The following is a 23,887-nucleotide window of genomic DNA, read 5'->3' on the forward strand; positions in this document are numbered from 1 at the left end:
GAAGCCTCATACGATACCGCCTGTTCCTTCGATGAGCTAGCCGGTCTGGCGCTGCGATCTGAGCCTCGGCGGGGAGCGCAGGCGATGCAAAGCACGCTGAGGGCGGCGAGGGCTCCGAAACGAGCAGGCGGCTGCTGGAGGTCTAATTTGGTGGAAGAGGTGCCTTCGGCGAGAGAAAGCTCGCTCGCCGGAAAATTCACCAAGCAGCTGCCGGCAATAAGCAGGGAACCTCGACTCACAGAGGAGGTTCCCAAAGGCGGATTCGGGCGTTAACCGTTCCCGCCGAGTGGGAGAGACCCAGCCAAGGGGTCTCAATCCCCCAAGACCGCAAGCGGTCACAGCGGAATTGGACCAAAGCAGCCCTTCTCGCTGTGCACCTCAATTAATTTGGAAGAAAGTTGTAGTTTTAAAGCCAATTAAAAGGTAATGGAAGACTAAAAGTCAGGAGAGAGGCTAAGTGCGTTCGATCCAGCACAGATCGAGTCAGAAAGCTGGCAAGCGAGAGGAGGAGGAGCTTATCAACTTTCCTGACCCGATCTTCGCTGGATTGGAGCAGATAACCCTTTCCTGACCGCTGTCTTCCCGCTTCCCTAGAATTGACTTTGAAGGAACCAAATTAATCTCCAAAACTGAACACTTCAACAAGAGAATAATCATGGAAGCCATCGAAATAGAGAAACACCCCCATAACATGAATGAACACGAGGATACCTCCCGCCTACTGGACATCTGGAAACTAGCCCTAGTCAACAGAAGAGTCCCAGCCACGAAGATTAACACCGGACCCAAGATAACACCTGGCAACACCACCAATCATCCTCACCAGATTCAAACCCAAACCCATCCCATAGACGAAATACAACCACTATCCAGAAGCCAGACCATGGTGGCATCACCAACTGCTGCACCCCACTCCGATCCCCACACAAAGCAAACTGACACATGCCATGAACACATGGCAAGACCTCAAACTCGGAGCCAAACCAAAGCCCGGGATGTGGCATCACAGCCATCTGCTCAGGACATTACATCAAAAAACTCAGGCTATCACAACACTAGAACTCAGGATGTTAACACACAGCCCATTACCCAGGTCCTTAAAACACAAAAGACTAATGGGCACACATCAAGGACCTCATCCACACAGGATGTTACAAAACAGCTGACTAATCTGCAAACATCAACTCCATCAACCAATCAAGATGTAACAACACAGGCAACCAACCCGCTCACAGCAACAAAGCCAGCACCCCACACCTCCCCACAGTATTTATAGAGAGACAGCAGTTCCAGCCTGAAGATGACGAGTGGGACCTCGTTGAAACATCGCCAAGATACTATCAATCTTATACGGGCATAAAAATCTTGGTTTACGTAGGAAGAACCTGGCTAAAGAGAAATACACATAATGGCCTACGAAAAGAAAACAAATACTGTACCTTTACAGGGAGAACACATGGGATGAAGGTGTGGCAATCTGATGAGGGCTTATAAATCCGAAATAGATCTATCTTAGTCTCCTTAGTCTCCCAATGGGCAGCAGGGAGCTTGTTGGCTGCTGGGAAAAAAAAAGCCTAGAGACTAGTGGATTGGGATTTCACTGAACTAAGGTTGCATAAAAATCTTGGTTTCCATAAATATATATATATATAGGTCTTTGGTTATTCGGGTTTTCTCCCATGTAAAATTGGAAGTGTCTTAGCAAGACACTTCCAATTTTACGTGGGAGAAAACCCGAATAACCAAAGACATACATACATACATACATACATACATACATACATACATACATCTTTAGCCAGGTTCTTCCTATGTATCTCATATATGCTTGACAAATAAAATAAATAAAAAAATAAAAAATAAATAAAAATAAGTACAGAGATAATCTTGAATGCAGGAGCAGTTGAATAAACATCAGCTCAACCCTGAGAAAGATGAGGGGGCGAGAAAGAAATTCAAGATAACTCTCCCTTGATTCTCTTTGGTATAAGAGGAAGTAGAAGGAAACGTTGATAGTCTTTTAAGATTCTATAATATAATTCCAGTAGTCTCTGCAGTGTATTTTGTGACCTGCCTTACCTTAAAAAGTTCACACACAAGCCCCTCTTTAATGCTATCCTTGTTCTGACTGACTTTAGCTTGCACAAAGTTGTTTTTCTCCCACTCCATGCTGCTAGCAAAATGGAGATATTCTAATTCAATTTCAAAAGTAGAATCAGGTGGAATTCTAAAGTAGAGGGAATAGTTTATATCTGTGATGCCGAACCTATGGCACACGTGCCACAGGTGGCACGTAGCGCCCTCTCTGTGGGCACATGAGCCGTTGCCCCAGTTCAATTCCAGTGCGCATGCCAGCTGGTTGTTGGATCTCTGCTGTGCATGTGGTGGCCGCACCTGCAGGTGTAGGGGGAGGGGCACATGCAGGGGGCCGCAGATTAATGCGCAGGGAGGCAGGGCACATGCTGGGGGTGTGTGCATGCATGGGGGGCTGGGCGCGTGTGGGGCTGCGCATGCATGGGGTGCATGTGTGGGTGCACATGCATGTGGGGGGGCAGGGTGGATGCATCGGGGCTGCGGACAGATTGCATTTTGGGGGTTCAGGCATGTGTGCGCGCATACGCACTTTGGGCACTCAGTCCGGAAAAGGTTAGCCATCACTGGTTTGTATGTTGTTGAAAACATCTCTAAGAAAAGTACTATGAAACCATTCTTAAAATATATTATACTGCTCTGTTTAAAAATGGCTCTGACAATTTACATTAGTGAGTGCATTATTGGTATAATTCAACTTCATATAAAGAACTGTACTTTCTAAATGAAGTCAGCTGCTTAGGTTTTCAAGAGGATTTACTTGCTGTAGATAAGCTCATTGTTACATAGTGACTCATGCTGTCAACTTATTTTATAATTACATGGGAAATTTTCTCCATCATACTTTTTTTACAATCCTTTTGTAAAAACAAAATCTCTTGTTTTCAAGCTTTTGACTTTACTGATGGAGGTAACAATATTTGAATAGCAGACCTAATTTTAAAAAAAGATCATTTAGAAACCTGAAAGGCGAGAATCATTCACTTCTTAAAAGTACCCTTTAATATGAAAATTCAGTAAAGAGAGGTCATTGGCAAACAAACAAACATTTCCTGAGCATTCATCTAGTATGCAGCCGGAATACATTTCCAATAGAATTCAGATACAGAATAAAAAGAAAAACTCCAACACTATATTTCTAAGTCACCAATTAAGAAAAGAAACAGAATAACAGAGTTGGAAGAGACCTGCTTAGAGGCCTTCTAGTCCAACCCCCTGCTCAAGCAGGAGGCCCTATACCATTTCAACAAATTGTTGTCCAATCTCATCTTAAAAACCTCCAGTGTTAGAGCACCCACAACTTCTGGAGACAAAGTGTTCCATGTATCAATTGTTCTGTCAGGAACAGCTACAACCAGTAAGCTCTCAAACTTCCTATGTAAGCTGATGACAAGAGAGATTTAGCATCCTTGCCTTCTTTGGCAATGAGCTAATTTTTTCACCTGGGTAGGGAAAAGAGAGTACATTGTGTCATAATTCGCAGAAATACCTCCTTTATCAGTTTGACATACTGTATTTTGATGTCTGATGCAGAACAGGAAGCTTAACCCCACACCTCAAAAACTATATAGAAAATATGTAGCTTGCAGCTGCCCTGTGTTTCTATGCTGAAATGAAGGGGAAAAACCAGTCTCCTCCAGATCCAGTATATCAATGGCCATGCTGTTTGGAATAGATGGGCGAGCCCACCTGCCACATTTCTAATTAATTAGTAAATGTTTCAGTTTCAAAGACAGTCAATGATATACAAGAACAAGGGCCAAGTCAGCAATAGAATAAATAGACAAAAAGCAAAACGAACAAAAACCCACCCAAGCATGATTTTTAAAAATAATTATAACAGCATTCACTCCTTGATAATCGTGAACAGACATCAAATATCAGGATAAAAATAGTTAGGACAGCCAGGGTTTGTATAAGCTTCTAGAACAGTGATGGCTAACCTTTTCCGGATCGAGTGCCCAAAGCACGTGCACCAGTGGTGAAATCTAAAATTTGTTACTACCAGTTCTGTGGGCGTGGCTTGGTGGGGGGGGGTAATGTGACTGGGTGGGCGTGGCCAATTTTTTTTTTAACTTTTAAAACTATTTTTTCTACAACCTCTTCGGCGAAGAGGTTTTTAAAAAATGCTTTCAAAAGGCTCTGATGATCCCAGCTGAGTTGCCTGATCGTCAGAGGGTTTTTTAAAAACCCTCTGCCGATCAGGCAACTCAGCTGGGATCGTCAGAGCTTGGATCATCAGAGGCATTTAAAAGAAAAGAAAATTTCTTTTAAATGGCTCTGAGGATCCAAGCTGAGTTGCCTTCATCAGCAGAGGGTTTTTAATCCTCTGCCGATCAAGGCAACTCAGCTTGGATCATCAGAGCCATTTAAAAGAAAAAAAGCCTCTGATGATCGCGCGACTCAGCTGGGCATGGGGGGGGGCAGGGATTTTTGCTACCGGTTCTCCGAACCACCCGCCTCCATGCTACCGGATCGGGCGATCCGGTCCGAACTGGGAGCATTTCACCCCTGAAGTGCACTCCCAAACCCCCAAAATGCAATGCACGTGCGGTCCCCACGTATGTGCCCCACCCCCGCGCATACATGCACGGGCCCCTGCATGTACCCTGCCCTTATGCATGCGCATGTGGTCCCCCATACATGCCCCACCCCCTGTGCATGCATGGCAGAGACCCAAAGACCAATTGACCAGTGGGGGGCCCGTGCGCATGTGCAGCAGAGCTGAACTGGGGTAATGGCTCGTGCGCCATCAGAGAGGATTCTGTGTGCCACCTCTGGCATGTGTGCTCTAGGTTGCCATCATGGTTCTAGAAGATCATAAGAATAGAGGCAGATTCATGAAATATGCATTGTAGTAGACAAGTCATGAGGTGACCAGGATATGAGTGACTATCTGAAGGGCCCCCTGCTCTAGGAAAGGGTGCAATTGGTAGACCAGATGGAACTTTGCAAATATTTTAAAGGCCACAGTTGCCACTTGCTCTTTGAATAGGAACTGTGAATCCAGCATGACTCGTACTCTTGACTGGGGAAGTGGAACCCCAATCCAGAAGTAAAGATGGAAAGGCAGTTTCAATAATCACAGGAATTCAAACTTGGTCAGATTGAGTCAGAGCTGATTCCTCCCTCACCCATAGAACCTCCAAGGATTAGGACAAGAGTTTGGTAGGCTTGGTTGATTGTCGGGGATGGGGGGTAGGGTCAAATCTCTTAATTCAGTACCTGGGGGCTATGCAATCATGGATGAGAAGGAAAATTGAGATGAAATTTGCAATCTCTTCTCCATCAGTGCTACTTATAGGCAAAGCACAATTTCTTTCATTCATCCATTTTTCAAACTAGAAACTTTCATATTTTTGTGTATCCAATTTGTTCCTGATATCTGAAATATGTTAAATATTCAATTTGACTAAACAGGTTGTTAGCTACCTCTATGAGCAAGGATGATTAAATGGTATGAAATGTTTTGCCTTTCATAACACGCAACACTTTAGGCATTACATTCAACTTTGATCAAGACTACTGTCAATCACAAGTTAGAACCACACGCTATTTCAGTTTTTGTAAGAATATTTATATTTGACGATAAATGCTTTCTGCAACAAATATGAGTATAGTTTTTCTTGTGCCAATGCTTTATGCCACCAAAAACTCCCAGAGTATTCATTCACACACTGTATTTTAAATGCTAGAAGATTAATTGCAGATTGACAGAATATGCCCCCAAAACTCTAAAATCATAAATTACAGATCATTGGTATAACAGACTGGATAACAAACCTTGAAGTGTTGGGGTTTTTTTTTTTTGGTCCCAGTATAAAATTTTAAGCCACCACAAATCACCTAAAGAAATTGGGAAACACTCCAATGCACTTCCAGGCATCTTTTCAAGCTCCACAGCCAAAAATATCAGTGGCCTCAAAAACACTGTAACAGTAAGGATAAGTTATTTTTCCTTATTTATCAGAGTCTTAGACTCTTGCTGACCAGCTTTTCTACAGATTTTTCTTGAAACATTGATACAGAACAGATGTCCTAGTTTTGACATTCTGTACATATCAAACCAATTCTTAGCCATACTTCTTCTATGCATGCATTTCAGTGGCCAAGAAAATAAGAAGACAGTTTCTGTTTTCTAGTTATTTTCCTCTCCTCACTAACCAGTGAACCATGTCCCCCTAACACTCCAAGATCTTGTGATTACAGAACAGGCAATCACTTTGAGCTCAGAGATTTCAAATTAACACATGGAGCAAGGAATGTTGTTGGCCTCTTACTTGTACTGTAAGGCAAGAGCCTGGCCTACCTGATCCTCATCCCACATTGATATCAAATGTACAGTCAAATGCATTAAGTGTATAGTATTTTTTTTTTAAATTTGATTTATATGCCGCCCTTCTCCGGAGACTCAGGGCGGCTTACAATGCGCTAAGCAATAGCCTTCATTCTTTTGTATATTTATACAAAGTCAGCTTATTGCCCCCACAAACTGGGTCCTCAATTTACCTACCTTAGAAAGGATGGAAGGCTAAGTCAACCTTGAGCCTTGGCGAGATTCGAACCTGCAATAATTGCAGGCAGCTGTTCTTAATAACAGGGTGCTTTAGACCACTGTACTACCAAGGCTCTTTAATGTGTAATATCATTTGAGATGCTGTCCAGTTGCAGCCTGGATCTTTAATTGGAATATTAACTCAGAACCTGCCATGGAGGAGAAGCAGGATATTTCCTTCTGCTGGTAGCACTAAGTCCTGTGCATAAATGCCTTGTTGCAACAATGCTCATGCATGTCTTCATTCTCGAAAAGCAAAGAATTGCGTGGACAAAGCTCCAACAGATCATATCAGTTGTTCTCGTACTGTAAGATGATTTACAAGGTCTGTAGGAGAGAGGGGAGGATGCTGCTTTATATGCTGCTTTTCTAACAACTGCTGCTGTGGTCCCCAACTTTTGATTTTTTGCTTCAGTTCTGGCTCTATTTCATTTGGGATGGAAAAAAAAACAACTAAGGGTAAATATTAAGTGCTATTAGACCACTATTAGAGAAAAACCTTCTCCATTAAATAAAAGGACTCCTTTTTAAAGAGCTTTGTAGGGACTTCTTCAGTCAGAAACACTTGGGAAATTCTGGAATTAATACAGTGATGAAATCCAATTTTTTTTACTACCGGTTCTGTGGGCATGGCTTGGTGGGCATGGCAGGGGAAGGATACTGCAAAATCTCCATTCCCACCCCACTCCAGGGGAAGGATACTGCAAAATCTCCATTCCAACCCCTCTCCAGGGCAAGGATACTGCAAAATCCCCATTCCCTCCCCACTCCTGGGGGAAGGATATTGCAAAATCTCCATTCCCACCCCATTCTGGGGCCAGCCAGAGGTGGTACTTGCCAGTTCTCCAAACTGCTCAAAATTTCTGCGACCGGTTCTCCAGAAGCTGTCAAAACCTGCTGGATTTCACCCCTGGATTAATACCTAAGTAATCTGATGTACCTAGTTAAACAATAACAAGATCAAGAACATGTTGGGATAATAATGTGATTCACATGTGTCTTGATAGCCAGAGTGTAACATTTCTTCAGTTATCTGAATCCCGTGTCTAATATTTTACTGCTGCAAGTGGATAAATCTTTTAGCTAGAGTTATCCTCTGGTGCATCCCAGTGAGTTGATGAGTCCCCTGCGGTTGAATTACTTCAGAATGATTCTCAGGAAGGGCATGGTTCTGTCTTTTTGCTCACCTTCTCAAAGACTTGATTCTGTTAGACTCTCAATGATCCTTTCATGCTGTTCACAACTTGGCTAAGGAAAAGAGACTGCTTAATTGCCTGGTGCTTAAAAAATGAAATAGAGAACCTTCACTTGCTTCACAATCGCTCACTTCACAAACCCTAAGATACTGCTCTTTACATGACAATGCCTTTAATAATAATTTCCCATTACAAGCTTTAGAGTTTTAAAATTAGAGCAGGTATATTTTCCCCCAGTGAGAAATATTCTTGCCAACATGAAAGAGTAAGGAAAAAAAAATACATTCCTGAAGTTCTGGTAGAAATAAAACTGGCTGTAGAAAATTTACTTTGGAAGATACATGTATTTTAGCTATAAGATACATCACTGTACCCATAATTGCCAAAGGGGGAAAAGTAGTTTGATTCTACTTAAGTTCTTACAGTCATATCACAAATAATATCTCAGTCTCAAATCATGCCTACTTACAAATATATCCTATTAATTTAGAACACACATGCAAAGGACTGCATGCTTAATTAGAATTATGAATTGTTTTACATTAGGTGTTGTATTTATGACTTAATACAGTCACATTCAGTAAAACAAGCAAGTTGAATTGTGCTGCCACTCAAAAGAAAATTGAGAAAAAATGCTTTAGGGAAAAACATGATAGCATCTGTAATGGTTAAATCTATACAATTTAATGGGAAAGCCAAATCCTAAAGTCAAGCTCTAATCACGTTTTCTATTTTAAGATTGCAATCTAAATATTTACTAGTGTCCTCATTGACATTTTACATTACTGCACAAGCAGATTTCATAAAGTATACTAACATTATAGTTAAAATCCTAAGGGATAAAAGTATCACATGTTTAGGAGATTATAGCAATTGGGTTCTGGTTATCAGAACATTGTAAGGTTATTCCCAGGACAGAGAAATATCCAGATGAATTTGTACTTCTAATCATAGATTAGATTTGGGATTACATGCCGTAATCAAGGATTATCTTGAGCAGGTTTTCCTCCAAGAAAACCTGAAAAGCTATGAGGAAAGATGCTGGCAAATTAACTAGCCTTATCCACAATATCAGCTAGGATTCAGACTACATCCTGGAAGAGAGTAAAAGAGAAAAGAATTTAACCCTCAATCACAGACTGGATGCTATTTCTATATCCTGTGTATTCTATCAACCATGATGATTTAAAATTGGTTTTCCAAAAATTTCCAATTGGAAATTGATTTTTTTGTTTACTTTAATAATGAACGGTACTGTATATTCTGTAAAATAATAAATAAATGAAAAAAAATTAGTGCACACATAATTAGGGACGGGCATTTTATTACAATATCTGAAAGTCTGTTGAGCATCTATTTTTTGGTGTGGTGCCTTGAAGAAGTTTCTTATTTTTCTATTATCTTTTTTGTAAAAACATATTTATTTATTTATTTATGTATTTATTAATTTAATTTGTTTACCGCCCTTCACCTTCATATGAGGGTGAGATAAACATAGTGAAAGGTAAATAAAACAGACAAGCATCTCTAAAATATATGGGAAAAGCTTTTGAAACCTTTATAAGGATTAACATGGTGGGCAAATTTTATTAATTGTATTTTGGAAAATAGGTGACTGATCCAATCGTGAGATATGAGGACATTATACTCTGCAAAGTAATTTGGAACAAATATTAAAATGCAGCTACTTTTCAAGTTATCTTAGCTATTACTTCTCCCAACTTGAGTGATAATATTCAGAGAAGGAATCAAGTTCACAATTCATAGAGGCTTGATGTTTAGTTCAGTTTTTCACAGGTTTCAAATCCCAAGATCTGTTTGGTGATCAGTTTGCTGAAATCAGCAGGTATAACTTTGATAAATATATGGTTGTGGACTTAAATTCCATAGTGGAAAAAAGCAGGGGTATATATGTAGTAAATACAATCGGAACTAACACAGTTTATTGCACAACGACTCTTGAAAATTAGTTGAAAATGTGCTTAATTCTATAACTGATTCTCTCAAGATCCATGAAAATCAACAAGAATGGCCTACATACAAATCCTGGAAAATGAAATTTTGCTTAGCCAATCTGCTCACCAATGAAGAGCGAGTGTGTGACTGTGTCTTTGCGTCTCTGTGTGTGAACTTTCCTTTAGCCTCCAGCCTCATCAGTAGCAAGTTGTCTTTTTGCCTTAAATTCAGACTCATTGTAAATATCAGTGATACTCATACTTATTCTTCCTCTGCAGTTATTTGGATCCCTTTTGACCTGGCAGGCTTATTTTTCAAGATCATTTTGGCTCAGTTTTTTTTTAAGGGGAATACTGAAACAGGTTGCCATCTCCATATGACCCTCTTTTATGATCTCTTGTCCTCTCTACAAGGTAATGGTTCATGAATGCTCCTACTACTTAATCCAGAGGTTCCCAACCAGGGGTGCTCACATCCCCTGGGGGTGTGAGATGATATTCCAAGGGGTGCAATAACTTGGGTTTAGAAGTTTCAAAATTATAGTGTATATGCATAGTTATATGCATATAGTTATTAAGGGGTGCAAGAATATATCAGAAGCGTTCTAAGGGTACGGAGTATAGAAAAGGTTGGCAACCCCTGCCTTAATCAGTAACCATTCTGGTAAAATAGATACATGCTTGAGTCCTTCTGATTCCCGGTACTTCTTGATGGCCACTATAGGTTAATGAGAGCCAGTCTGATGTAGTGGTTAAGGTTTCAGGCTAGAAAGCAGGAGATTGAATTCTAGTCTTAGGACCAAAGTTGGCTGCAAAACCTTGGGCCAGTTATTTTCTTTCAGCCCTAGGAAAGTGGCAATGGCAAATCACTTCTGAAAAGCCTTGCCAAGAAAACTGCAGGGACTTGTCCAGGCACTGTCTGAAAATCGGACATGGAAGGAAAAAAAATTGTTAATAGTCTCTTACCGCTATTTCTCCACTGCAGTTTTGGTAATGACAAATACCACTGATGCTGTTTGGAATCAAAACATCTTCCCAGCAAGATGGTTCCTTTGAAAAAAAGAGAAATGGAGAATAAAATCAAAACTCAAGAGTAAAAAATAATAGTTGATTTTTCTTTTAGAACTTACTGAAAAGGCAAAAAGAAAATAAAAGGACAAAATAAAAGATGTTTTACCAAAGTAATAAAAAAGAAAAATAAGAAAATGTACAGTAGGGATAAATAGGCTGATTTATATCTAGCTGATCAGGAGAAAGAATATTCAATCATCAGTGCTTTCAAGGTTTTCTATTGTTCTACAATTAAGAAAAATATTTTTCATTGTAATGTTCTACAACATCTATCTATCTCTCTATTTCTAAATAGATCCATAGATAGATAGATAGATAGATAGATAGATAGATAGATAGATAGATAGATAGATAGATAGATAGATAGACAGGCAGATAGATAGATAGATAGATAGATAGATAGATAGATAGATAGATAGATAGATAGATATAGATAGATAGATAGATAGATAGATTATAAATATAGATATATGCACTCTTCTCCCAAATATGCTTTCTTGTATGCAATTTGGACCTCAGATATATTGTAAAACTAATGCTAGAGTATTTCATGAATTTATCTTCTCATCTATAATACAATGGATTTCCCACTTGTATTTCACATCTTATTGCCCGAAAAGAAATCTGTCATGAATTTCTTCAACAGCATTTACCTTAGATAGTTGCAAATACAATGAATGTAGAACATACTGCAAAGTGTATATTAAATGTATTACACACATAAACAAAACAACAGAAATGTAAAATGAAAACATGTTCCTGTCAAAATAGCTCCTACGGTTATACATCATATTCACTGGTGCAGCACATGTTATTATCATATACTTAGTTGGTGGTAAAAGATAACAACTGGCTTTTGATTCTTTTCCAAGCACAATCCAAGCCCTTAGATGCTAAATGCCTGATTCAGAATATATATACAGTTTTATACCCATTGAAAAAAACCCTACTTTTTAATTAAGTTCATCACCATCATATTGTCCATATACCTTGTCTTTGCAAGTATCTTGCAGCTGTTTAAAAACTCCATCTATTACTCTACTCATTTATGCTTCTAATCTATCCACACTTATAATTATTGAATTTTGGAGTCAACTTGCTACCAGTGTGGAAATTAAACATTAAGAATTACTCTGTTTTTAAAAAAATGAAATGCTGTGTTAAGACCTGTATTTATAAATTTGTCACTTTAGATATAACAAACTCCATTATCTTGCACTGCCCCTTATGAACACAATAAACACAAAGATGCACACACATTTGAATACTATCAACATACAAAATCAAAACAAAGATTAAAGTGCTTATTTGTATTACGGTTGAATATCAAAATAGAGTAACACATATATATACCTGCCTTTGTGTCCCGATCAGTGTACACTTGAGGACCTCATGGCAGTGCGACAGCATGCAATTAATGTTGCTAGTTTCTGGGCAAGATCTGTTTAACTTGTACATATTTTAATTTTGTATTTTATATTTTAAATTTTATGTCAGTGGTGAGCTGCTGCCGATTCAGACCAGTTCGGGTAAACCGGTAGTTGTGACCTGATGGTGGGAGTGGGCCTGCCCCCACCCACCCACCTGGCTGCCCCCCCCACCCCAGCGCTATGCCGTTCTATTTAGCTGCTTTTTTTAAGCTGCGTGCAGGCGTGCAAGCCATGCGGGAGAGCAAAGTGTATGCATGTATGCTCACATTTTTGGTGCTCGGTGAACCGGTTGTTAATTCATGTGCTGCCCACCTCTGTTTTATGTCATATGCCTTATTTTAATTGTGATGCTTCTGAACAAACATCAAAATACAGTAATATGAAAGATAAACATTTCAATTATTGTGAGCAAAGTTGATTGATCTGTAATCAACCAATCAACTAAACTTCTGAAAAATACCGCAAAGTAAACTATAAACACTAGTTTACCATAATCAAAAAAGGGGAAAAAAAATAACCCTGCAAGTTTATAAAACCACTACTGCTGTAATATCATTAGCTTTTTTGTTGGGGTGTATTAGAGTTAAGAATGAAACTGTATTTTAAAAAAATGAGAACAAAAGCAGATTGGTACACCCAAACTGAACTGATATTGGTATCAGTTGTGAGCTGTTACAAGGAACTGAACTGATACAAGCAAATTGAATTGAATGTAACCCCCAAAATACCTATCTAAATACATTGAAATTGGTATTATTGACATTGTTGGCTGCATCTGTTTTGAGTTTGAACAGGCATCAGATTTCTGTGAAATTTTGATCAATATAACTATTTTACATACTAGGTCCATCAATGCATATTTAATTGGCAGAGATTTATTATTATTACTCCTAACTTTTTTCCACAATGTATTTGGTATAAATGTGAACTTTCAATCCAATAATCAAAATTTAATTACGGTGCAAGTCCAAACACAATAAAATACCAGCATATAACAGTATAAGAAGAACTTTTAAAATTGCAAGAAAACTCTAAAGCAACTAGCAACTAATAATTAATAGCAGAAGGGAGGGGAAAATAACAGTTTCTAACAGCTATGGCCATTGATAAGTATCAGTGGTGGTATTCAGCCGGTTCTATCCGGTTCGGGAAAACCGGGAGCGGTGGCTATGGGAGGTTCCGCCCACCTGCCCAGATGTCATCACGTCCCGTTTTTGATGCTCTGCGCATGCACGGAAGGCGCGGAGGTGGTAAAAATTATGCAAACTTCTTAGAGGTTTTTGAAGAGTGATGACCCCGCTTCCAGGTCACAATGGCAATTAGTGTTATTAGCAATTGGAATATGTGGCAAGGGTCCCTTTAGACTGTGAGACAGGGAGCTGACTCATGAGTAACAGTAGATAAAACACTGGACTCCAAAGATGTAGAAAATGTCAAAGAGTTTATTGTTCTCAGACCCAGCATTCCAGCATTCCAGTTCAAGGGTTGAAAACAAGCACAGGAATGTCAGCAATCCAATCCAATCCAACTCAAAAATAAATTCTCAAAATAATTTCTAACAAAGAGGAAAAGATGGGACAGGCAGCAACTGTTTGAGGCACATTACCCTCTTTTGTACCAGCAGACTCAATGGGCATCCTAGCTTCAGCAAACAGGTAATTCCCTACTTGAGAAGATTCTGTTCCCTTCCTTTCTTCACCTAAGGAATTCCAGTAGAGGAGCCAATTCTATTTAGTGCCTGACAAATGACTCCTAACCGGGTAGCACAGACACATGGGGCAGCCTGTTTATACTGACCTTGATGAGGATAATTTAAAGCTCTTTCTCTGCAAGCTTCTCTTTGTCTTCATATTCTAGTATCTGCTGTCTTTCTCCACCTCCTTCCCTAAACTCCCCACCTGCTCTTTTGGCAGAACAGCTTAGCCAGTCCTGATCCTGAAGGAACTTACAGTAATGAGCCATGGCTTACTTATGAGTAGCCTAGTGTTTTCCCTTCATCACAAGATTTTAAACCTGATCGCTCATGTGAAACCAGTTCTATTTCTGGGTCTGAACAGAAACAAGTTGTTGCCCTTAATAGGCAAGTGCTCCAATTTGAGCCAAGTAAACAGTCTTCTATATGGAACATGTAGGAGACTATTTACTTGACTCAAATTGGGGCACTTGCCTATGTGGAACATATAAGATATTATAGAAATATATACAGACTTGTAAGAGTATGTGAGAATGGCTTTGGGAGACAGAAGAAAAGCTGTAGCCTAGACAGTGGTCTGATAAATAAAATCTGAGTTCAAAGGAGAGAGGAGGATGAAAGCCTCTCAGAAAGAACCCTTCTTAGTTTTGGGGAGAGTAAAAGTAAGGGAGGGGAGAAATACTTTCTGACTTGCAAGATTCTGTTATTATAATCTTACAATAAAGGTAGCATTAGTGTCCATGGTTTCTGCTTCTTATCTAGTCCACCTTAAAAAGCTGACAGAGCAGGTCAGGGAGGAATGTAAATTTTAATATTTATTATGTGTGTAGTGTCATTAGTGTGTATATCCTTTTACAGAAAACAAAAGGAATAGATCTAAGAACATTACAATCTATAAATCAATTACACAATTTAAGGATTTGTGGACCAGGACAGTAAAGACACCTTTAGAATGCTAATGTACCTGGCACCAGAAGAAGTCTAAGTTCAAACACTTCTGATCTTCTTTCTACAAATATGTACAGAGAAACTTGGGAACACAGCAAAACCTTTTCTTGAAGGACCATCTCCCAGTTTGTATTGCAACAATGGAATGCCGGTAGTCATTTAGTAGTCCTTTAATATAATCCAGGCTAATTCCATCTGATTCTGATTTTGAAGATGAAGAAAAATAGTGATAGATGTCTCAAAATCCTGCCCTACAACTTGCAAGATTCTTCTATCCAAGTGTTCTTTTGTACTCGGGAGACGGTAAAACCACAGATTGCACATTATGATTGAAAGTTAAAAATATTTTTAACTTCAAAGACTGTCCCAAATTTACCCACAACTTTAAAGGGGACCTCTTGGCCATAACTGGGAAACACAAGCAATTGCAAACCATGGTCTCCACTGTTATAGCAATACTGGATGAGTTCGGTAACAGCTCTCCTGAGGCCTGCCTGCCCATAACATAACCCCAGATTCGCCAGGGTTATTAAACCTAGAGAGCCACTACAACACAATCCCATGGTTATAGTGACCCAAAAAACAAATGCCATACTATCAAGCTGTTACTGCTAGTAAAAAAAAACCCTAAAAATTCTTTTATAAACATCAAAAAAAGAACAAAAAAAATCACTCATAATTTGAACAACTGAAGAAATACTTGGGAAATTCAGCAAAATGCTAAATTAATCAAATGGAATAACTAAATTACATTTTTGACCTGTGAGATCATGGAAAAGTTCAACAGTAGAGATCAAGATGAGAAAGTCATATGTCTGGGAGATAATTCAAACATGTAGATGGCTTGAAAAAGTTATCAAAGCTTATATTCTTTCGCTGGTATTCTCCCCTGATGAACACTGCTGACAATCAGTAAAATACTTCTTTGAGCCTACCAATATTATGAATGAGACAGAAAATGTTAAAAGAAACAGCAAATGAGCCAATTGTGGAAAAAACATTCATTCAAAACATATTTTTAAAGTGAACAATTGAGTGAATACCTTAAAGCCAAGCAATAGAATAAAAATCTACCTGGATTTTGCTCAACATAGGTTTTTTTCTTCTTCTACATTTTGATTGGTGATATTTATGAATCTGTGTTTATTCAGTGTTCCAAAGATCCTTCAATTTTTCAGCAGCAAAATCTGAGCAAAAATTTTCATTAGGAAAGGAGAAAGGCCACAGTTGGGGAAAAAATAAAATTTGTTGGAAGCAAACCATATCTACGAAAGAAACCCTTTGTTGTATTAACCAATTCAAAGATCAAATAATACCTTTGCCTGCTCTGGAGGGGGGGAAAAGCTCCCATTGAAACAAATAGGAATTTTCTCTTTAAATAAAACACCATTTACAGTGACACAATTTGGATCAGGACTGTGGTATCCTTTTGTAGAGACAATGTTTAAAATCCTGTAATACTTACATAGCCAAGGTTGCTATCTGGATCTGTTTCCATACTTGCATATTACACTTTTAAGCCCATACAATTCTTAATTGAAAGGTTCTGTTTTATTGTAAAGATTTCCATAAAATTGTAATTAACTATCATTATGGTTCTTGCTTCCAACAAATTTTATTTTTTTCCCAACTGTGGCCTTTCTCCTTTCCTACTGGCTAATGAATCTATTTCTCTTTTAAATATGATTTTAAAGACTTTTAATGCTATAGACATTATAAAAAGGGAAATTGTTCTTTGGTTTGTGAGATAATACAGCATATTAAAAATTCAAAACAGTGCAAAGACGGAATGCAAATTATCCAAGACTGTTGGAACCAGTGATGGCTTATGAGGAGGGGAAATGCTGAGAATTCTCTTCTTTGAAATGTTCATGGGACATGGACCAGATAACTGGCCTCCTTGGTAATGGAAACACTGTATGGCATAATTGCATGGAGATTTAAGGTGCTTTTACCCTTCTTGAGTTTTAAAAACAAGTGAAATCAGTACCATTCCAATGTGTGTTTTGCTCTGGCTGACTAAAGAAGGCCATAACAGATATTGTTGATCATATTATTGCTTGTTTGTTTTTATTGTTTACTTTTATACCATTTATGCTTTACTGCTAAAAGACTTTTTGGAGTATTTAAAATAGTACTTTAAATCAAATAAATAATGCTGCAGATAAATTTTTTAAAAATTAGATCACTATTTTATATCAGGCAAGAAAAGGAGTACAAAGTTTCAAATGAAATTAAACAATTTCCAAATCACATGACATAAATTATCTACTATTGCATATACTTACAGCGGCACTGATAGCCTTTGCGCAGAAGTGGAAAGAGAAAGCTACCCCAAATGAAGAGGAAATACTATTAAAAATTTTCAACTGCGCAGAAATGGATAGACTCACCTTGGAACTCAAGGATAAAAGCAAAACATTGTACTATAAAATCTGGGCAAAATTCTATGAATGGTTAGATAAAAGGAGGATAGCCGAGACAAATGTGTAGTGTTAGACTAGAATTATATACATTATTATAGATAAATATGTATGTGAATTGTATAGATAGGTATATGTAGGTATAGAAATGTATAATTGTTTAGGAATAAGGTATAAATGACTAATATTATACTATGTTTAAATAATGTATAAGGTGTAAGAAATATATTATTATATTATCATTAGTATATTATGTATTAACTTAAAGGGTTGGAAGATGCTTGGGACCAGTGATGTCATATCTATGTCCAGTGTTTTTAATTTTGAATTACTAATATATTTTTTTTTAAAGAAATAATTCCATTTTACTCTGTTTTAGTTAGAGAAACCCGAATAAGAACAGTAAGGACATTTTGGAGACAAGAAATTATGTCCTATGAAGATATGGATGGAACTAATTATGTTTAGCCTTGAGAAAAGATGACTGGATGGGAAAATTTGATAACATCCTTTGCAGAAGATAATCAAGCCTCTTTTTTATTGTCACAAAGGCAGGACATTGAATAATGAAAGTTATAGGAAGGAAGATTCCAGTTTAGTGTTTAAAAAAATGCTCTAAGGATAATAATAGCAATTTGACAATGGAGTCAAGTTCTCAAAAATAAAAATGTTAAGCTTTCTTCACTGCATGCCTTCAACCAGATACTGAAAAATGATCAGTTGAGTATAGTTTCATTTTGATTCTTGTCCTGAGGAACGAGGGACAGGAGATTGCTTCTGAAACTCTATAATTTCATGCTGTTTTTGATTCTATGTAAACCATTATCTTTGCGTTCTGGTTGGAGTTTTTCATTGTGGAAAAGTATAAAGAGTATGCAAAAACTAGATTGGAGTGTGGCCTGATGCAGCAGGAATCTTTTGATTGAGGAATCTATAGCCAGAGTATTAAAAAGTCAAAGTTAATATGTATATGTAACATGGACAAATGTGTTTTTTTTTTTTAATTTGATTTATATGCCGCCCTTCTCCGGAGACTCAGGGCGGCTTACAATGCGCTAAGCAATAGCCTTCATTCTTTTGTATATTTATACAAAGTCAGCTTATTGCCCCCACAACTGGGTCCTCAATTTACCTACCTTAGAAAGGATGGAAGGCTGAGTCAACCTTGAGCCTTGGCGAGATTCGAACCTGCAGTAATTGCAGGCAGCTGTTCTTAATAACAGGGTGCTTTAGACCACTGTACTACCAAGGCTCTTGCCTAAATGAATACCACAGGTATCATGTTAGTCTCCTTTTTCCAAAACCAAGATTCCCCATATGTGAATTATTAACATTTTTGCCTATTTCCAAATCAGTGCTAAATATAGTAATTACAAATTCAGAAACAGTCTATCCTTTTGCAGGCAGCAAATTCAGATTCCAAGTAAAATGGTTTGTGTTTCTGTCCTTTTAACCAGAATCCTCTGAATTATCGTCACTTGTTTAAATTCCCTTTTGCTAAGAATAATCTAATTACCACAGAAATGGGGCTTTTAGCTACCAGATTAAAGTCAACCAACGATCGCGTGCTATGAGATCTCACTTCAATGCCACACATGCAAATATATTTGAATTGCAGGAGTTATTATCAGGTACAGCTTTATTTCTATCACTTTTCTTTACATCTTAACACCTGCTAATCCAACCAATCTACATACATTAAAGAAGGCAAGGTTTATGGAATGAGATCAGATCAAGTAAAATAAGAATTGGAGGACACAATCAACATAGAAATATCATTTGCTTTTAAACGTTTTCTTGAATCTTGTGATAAATCTGGATCAACAAAACCAATCCTACAATGTCGCCAATTCATTTTTAACAGCAGAGGCAGGGAGGAAGTATCCTTATATCAAGGGGGAAATATAGCAGGTTCCGACAGGTTCTGGAGAACCGGTAGCGAAAATTTTGAGCAGTTTGGAGAACCGGCAGTGGAAATTTTGAGTAGTTTGGAGAACCGGCAAATACCACCTCTGTCTGGCCCCAGAGTGGGGTGGGAATGGAGATTTTGCAATATCCTTCCCCCAAGAGTGGGAAGGGAATGGGGATTTTGCAGTATCCTTCCCCCGGAGCAGCGTGGGAATGGAGATTTTGCAGTATCCTTCCCCTGGAGTGGGGTGGGAATGGAGATTTTGCAGTATCCTTCCCCTGCCATGCCCACCAAGCCACACCACGCCCTCCAAGCCACGCCCACAGAACCGGTAGTAAAAAAAATTGGATTTCACCACTGCCTTATATGTACTATCCACCCATCCCTGTCCTGGCAGAAAATATAATGGCGTGAAATGTGCTATTCTCACAGTTGATCTTGATCCTGCTTTCTGGCTCAAATCCCCACAAACCGTTAAATTCACCCTAAAACTATGAGTTATACAGCCTAGCAGATTTTATTTAATTTAAGGCTATCCTTGAGTGCTGTTAACATAAGGGGGGAAATGCATTAATCTGATGTTTTGAGACATCTGGTCCTATATAAGAGGCTCTTCCATAGTACTCCTCTCATGTAGAAATTAATGAGCAGTAAGGCCATTTGGGAAGTTACTCCTGCACTTCAACCCTGCCAAGTATCCCATTAAAAGTTTGGGTGTGTTCCAATTCCATAGTAGTCTATGGTTATGACGCTGACAAATTTTAAAGAGACCCACATCCCAGGCTGGATGTGGCTAATAAACTGACACCATAAATACAGATTTCTGGATGAATTATTAACAAATAATTGGCATCTTGAAAATGGAATGCATACCATTACATACACAAAAAGATTCTCACTGTCCCTTTAACAAATCCTGATATATATAAATAGTTTATTCAAAAGTGACTCTCCTTTCTCCCATGCCTGTAGAAATAAAAGACAACAGCAAACAGTCTGAGCATAACAGGACTGTGCTGTTATTGTTTCATATAAGGATTTCTTTTAATGCTTGCAAAAATTATATATAAATATCCTTACAATTTTTTCATGCAGGCTGGTAGGAGTTTCCATGAATGCCAGAAGAACAGAGCAGTAGCGTATTCCAAGCTTCCATTGTTTTCTATGACTACAGCAATTCAAACAAGTAATTTTCTTCTACGTGGACCCAGAGAATTCAAGCTACTTAAAGCTTTGACACAGAAAAAAAATTGGTGTAAATATTTCAATGTGGGTTTAAAACAAATACGCTTTTTTAAAATTTTATTTTTGGATATACATCAATATCATTATATGAACAGTGAGGGATCTGGGTATCATTCATTTAAATACAAATAATAATAGTAATATTAATAATATTTGTTACATTAATCATACTAATTGTGGTATTATTATACATATTTGTATTAGAATGTGTTCTTTCATTGTTTAGTTGTTCAGTGTTTTTGTGCGCCATTCTAAAACAATCACAATATTATTTAAACGTACATAGTGATACCATTTTTCAAAATCTAATCTTTACATCTAGCTTTTGTATATTATATAAAAATATGCATAATAATATTCCCCCTTAATCTTGATTTCCAGTTTGACATTGTGGCGAGATCGGACATGAGGAGTGGGCTCTGTAAACTCGTGCCGAATCCTCCTTATCCGACGGCCGCCCCAAGGGGCTAGAGTCACCCTATAGGGGTGATGAAGAAAGGAGGGGCACCCTGCAGATCACGGAGAGTGGCAGCTCTCCAGCTGGACCCAGGAATTCCCTCCCATTGAAAAGGAGAGGCAGCCATTATGGTTGCCGTGAAGCTGGGGCAGCCGAAGAAACAAAGAATGTGCTGGAGCGGTGGACGTGAACAGTGATTGGAACTGGTGATTCTCTTTTTACCTAAAATCTAACCCTACAGAAAATAAACCCTTTGAAATGCTTGTTTAAGTGGCGAATAATTACAGAGAGAAAAATTACAGACCTGAAAGAAAAGGAATTAAAGGGAGAGCACAAAATCTTTAAACTATATAAAGATTGGAGTTTCAAACTTTATTGGCAATATTTTGGTAAGGCATTCTAAAATGCTGAAATTATTTGTTTGAATATTGACTATTTGCAAAAACTGAAATAAATATTTGCTAGATTTTGTGCAACATTGACATTTAAGCTGAAGGCACCATCTACTGGTTTTTAATGGAATATATACTAAGCTCCTACAACCTTGGAAAGTACTGATAAGACAAAAGAAAAAAAACTGGAAATAACATCTGGAGGACTGTGCTATTTACTGTTCTATATCTGTCTACTTCATGGTTATTAGAGGTTTAACTGTGAGATTATGGAAGACATCTAAAGAAAGCGACTTTTAAATGCCAGGATCTATGACTGAATTTACAGAGTGGACTTAAGGAGATGTTTGGGAATCTTCCTGGATTACCTAAATGGAACTAACTGACTAACTGTAGGATACAAAGAACTATAACTATTGCATTCCCCTGAGGACCAACGCTAGGATTGAGCAAATAGTTTCTAAGCTGGTTTTCTGAGGTCATAGACAATTGAGACTTGAGGCAGTGACAGACTACTGACAAGGCTATTGAGCAATATTTGGATCTATCAAAATAATGTTGCATCGGGGGAGATGACTGGATTTCAAAAAGAAATGGTGTTGATGCTTCAAAGTACTTATGATATGTTGATAAATAACCACAGGGAGATAAATGCATGACATTGTGGGGAAATCAGAAAATGTTCAACAAGGGACAATGAATAAAGATCATAAAACACAGTAAACAGAGGAGATAATAGAAAGACCAGAGGAAAAGACAGAACAGATAAATCAATGAATAAAACAAGAAGAGAAGAAGGAGACGACAACAATAAAGGCTTATGAATCAAATAAGGGACGATATATATTAAGAGATCAAAAAAATGGGAGTGGATAAAAAGAAAGATAGTTTTGAGGAGAAGATAGGGGCTTGGACAGAACCTGTGGAGGTACAGCAACAAGAGATAGTAGAGATGGAAGAAATATTTGGGCTAAATAGGAAAGATATAGACAGAGACAAAAACCCAAGGAAGGGGTTTGGGAGGCAAGTCAAAAAACGAATAAGAATTGAAATACTAAAGCAGGCAAGATGATGGCTAGAAAGGGAATGCTGTTTAATATAAGATTGGCTTTATTGAGAGTTAGAATAGAGGTAGGAACAAGTACGCTTTTTATTTCATGATGGCCCTATTTATAATATCTAGCAACTGTATTCTTTATATCAATTTTGTATTTGTTTTAGTCAAGCAATTGTTGCAATATGTGATAGCTGGGAATAAGTTTGTTATAGCACATGATTATTGCACTCTTATCCTTTTTTATTTATTTTATTTTATTTTATTTCTATACCACCCTACTCCCGAAGGACTCAGGGCGGTGCACAGCCAAACAATAAAATACATATATACAAAATTTAAAAAGCAGAATTAAAATCAAATTAAATAGTTTTGGCCCAGACAAATTTAAAACCCCAATCAATTTAAAACCAATTTTAAAATTTGAATATATAAAATACTAAAAAATATTAAAAATTAAAAATTCTTTTATAAAAGAGGGAGAAAATTAGGCCAGTTATATATGCCTGTTAAAAACCATATATGAATGACATATATACTGCAAGCAAATGAATAAATAAATGGCTGAAGCAATACTAGAGTTGAAGAAATTCAACAATATCTATCGCTTCTGTGACAGATATTGTAATTCTATAATTCTATTACAGAATTATTACAGACTTATAGATTTATTTGTTAGCTTACTAATTGCTAATAGAAGGGGATTTTGAGAGGAGACTGAATTTCATAAAGATTTTTCAAACTTCAGGGCAAACAAGATTCATGAAAATACAAACTATGTAATCAAGTACCTTGAATATTTGGAATATTCACACAGCGAGACGTACATCTAAATAAAATTAACTCCATTCTATCAATCATGTACCAGTTGCCTAAAAATGCAACTGTGATGATAGACAGAAAAACAGAGATAGCTGTGGCAGGTACATAATATATCATGGTATTATGAAGAAAGAGCTGTTGTTATAATATGGAAACTGACAGAGTTGCAGCGAGCCCAAACAATTGAATTATGTACAATTAAACTTGATAAAGAGCAGCAAGAAGAAAATGAAGGACCAGGACATGAATCTGATTCTATTGATAGAAAGTAGTTGTTTTTAAAGTTTAAGCGATCAGACCAAACTATTACTAGCAAAAAAAAAAAAAAAGTAAACTGTCAGCTGGGTACAAAGCCACAATTTAAGGAAATGTATATCATTAGCCTAGCTATAAAAAGAGATTTCTAATCAAAATAGTATCAGGCTGAACCTCTCTGAAAGTTTTAATGTGAAGAAACTCTTGAAGTATGAGAACAAGTTGAGATAGGATACAAGTTGTTGACTTCTGGATATAACTGGATATAATCCAGTTATATATAACTGGATTTCCTGCCTCATAAACTCCTAAAAAGTTAAATGAGCAGGATTCTCTCTGGATAATCATCACTACAGAATGATATCAAATAATCTCTATGGCAAATTTGAAA

The 23,887-nt window shown here is 37.6% G+C and overlaps 1 protein-coding gene across 3 annotated transcripts in view; it reads right to left on the reverse strand.

Annotated features, from left to right (window-relative positions):
• PRKN (parkin RBR E3 ubiquitin protein ligase) overlaps positions 1–23,887 on the reverse strand; it is a 722,481-nt gene that overhangs the window by 366,883 nt on the left and 331,711 nt on the right. For all 3 annotated transcript variants that reach the window (XM_034428505.3, XM_034428508.3, XM_034428509.3), the window contains one exon: positions 10,764–10,847. In XM_034428505.3, coding sequence (XP_034284396.2) covers positions 10,764–10,847 — 84 coding nt within the window. The remainder of the gene's footprint in view (positions 1–10,763; positions 10,848–23,887) is intronic.

Source organism: Pantherophis guttatus, chromosome 1, assembly GCF_059756535.1.
Source record: "Pantherophis guttatus breed Tessera chromosome 1, ASM5975653v1, whole genome shotgun sequence".
NCBI classification, from domain to species: Eukaryota; Metazoa; Chordata; class Lepidosauria; order Squamata; family Colubridae; genus Pantherophis; species Pantherophis guttatus.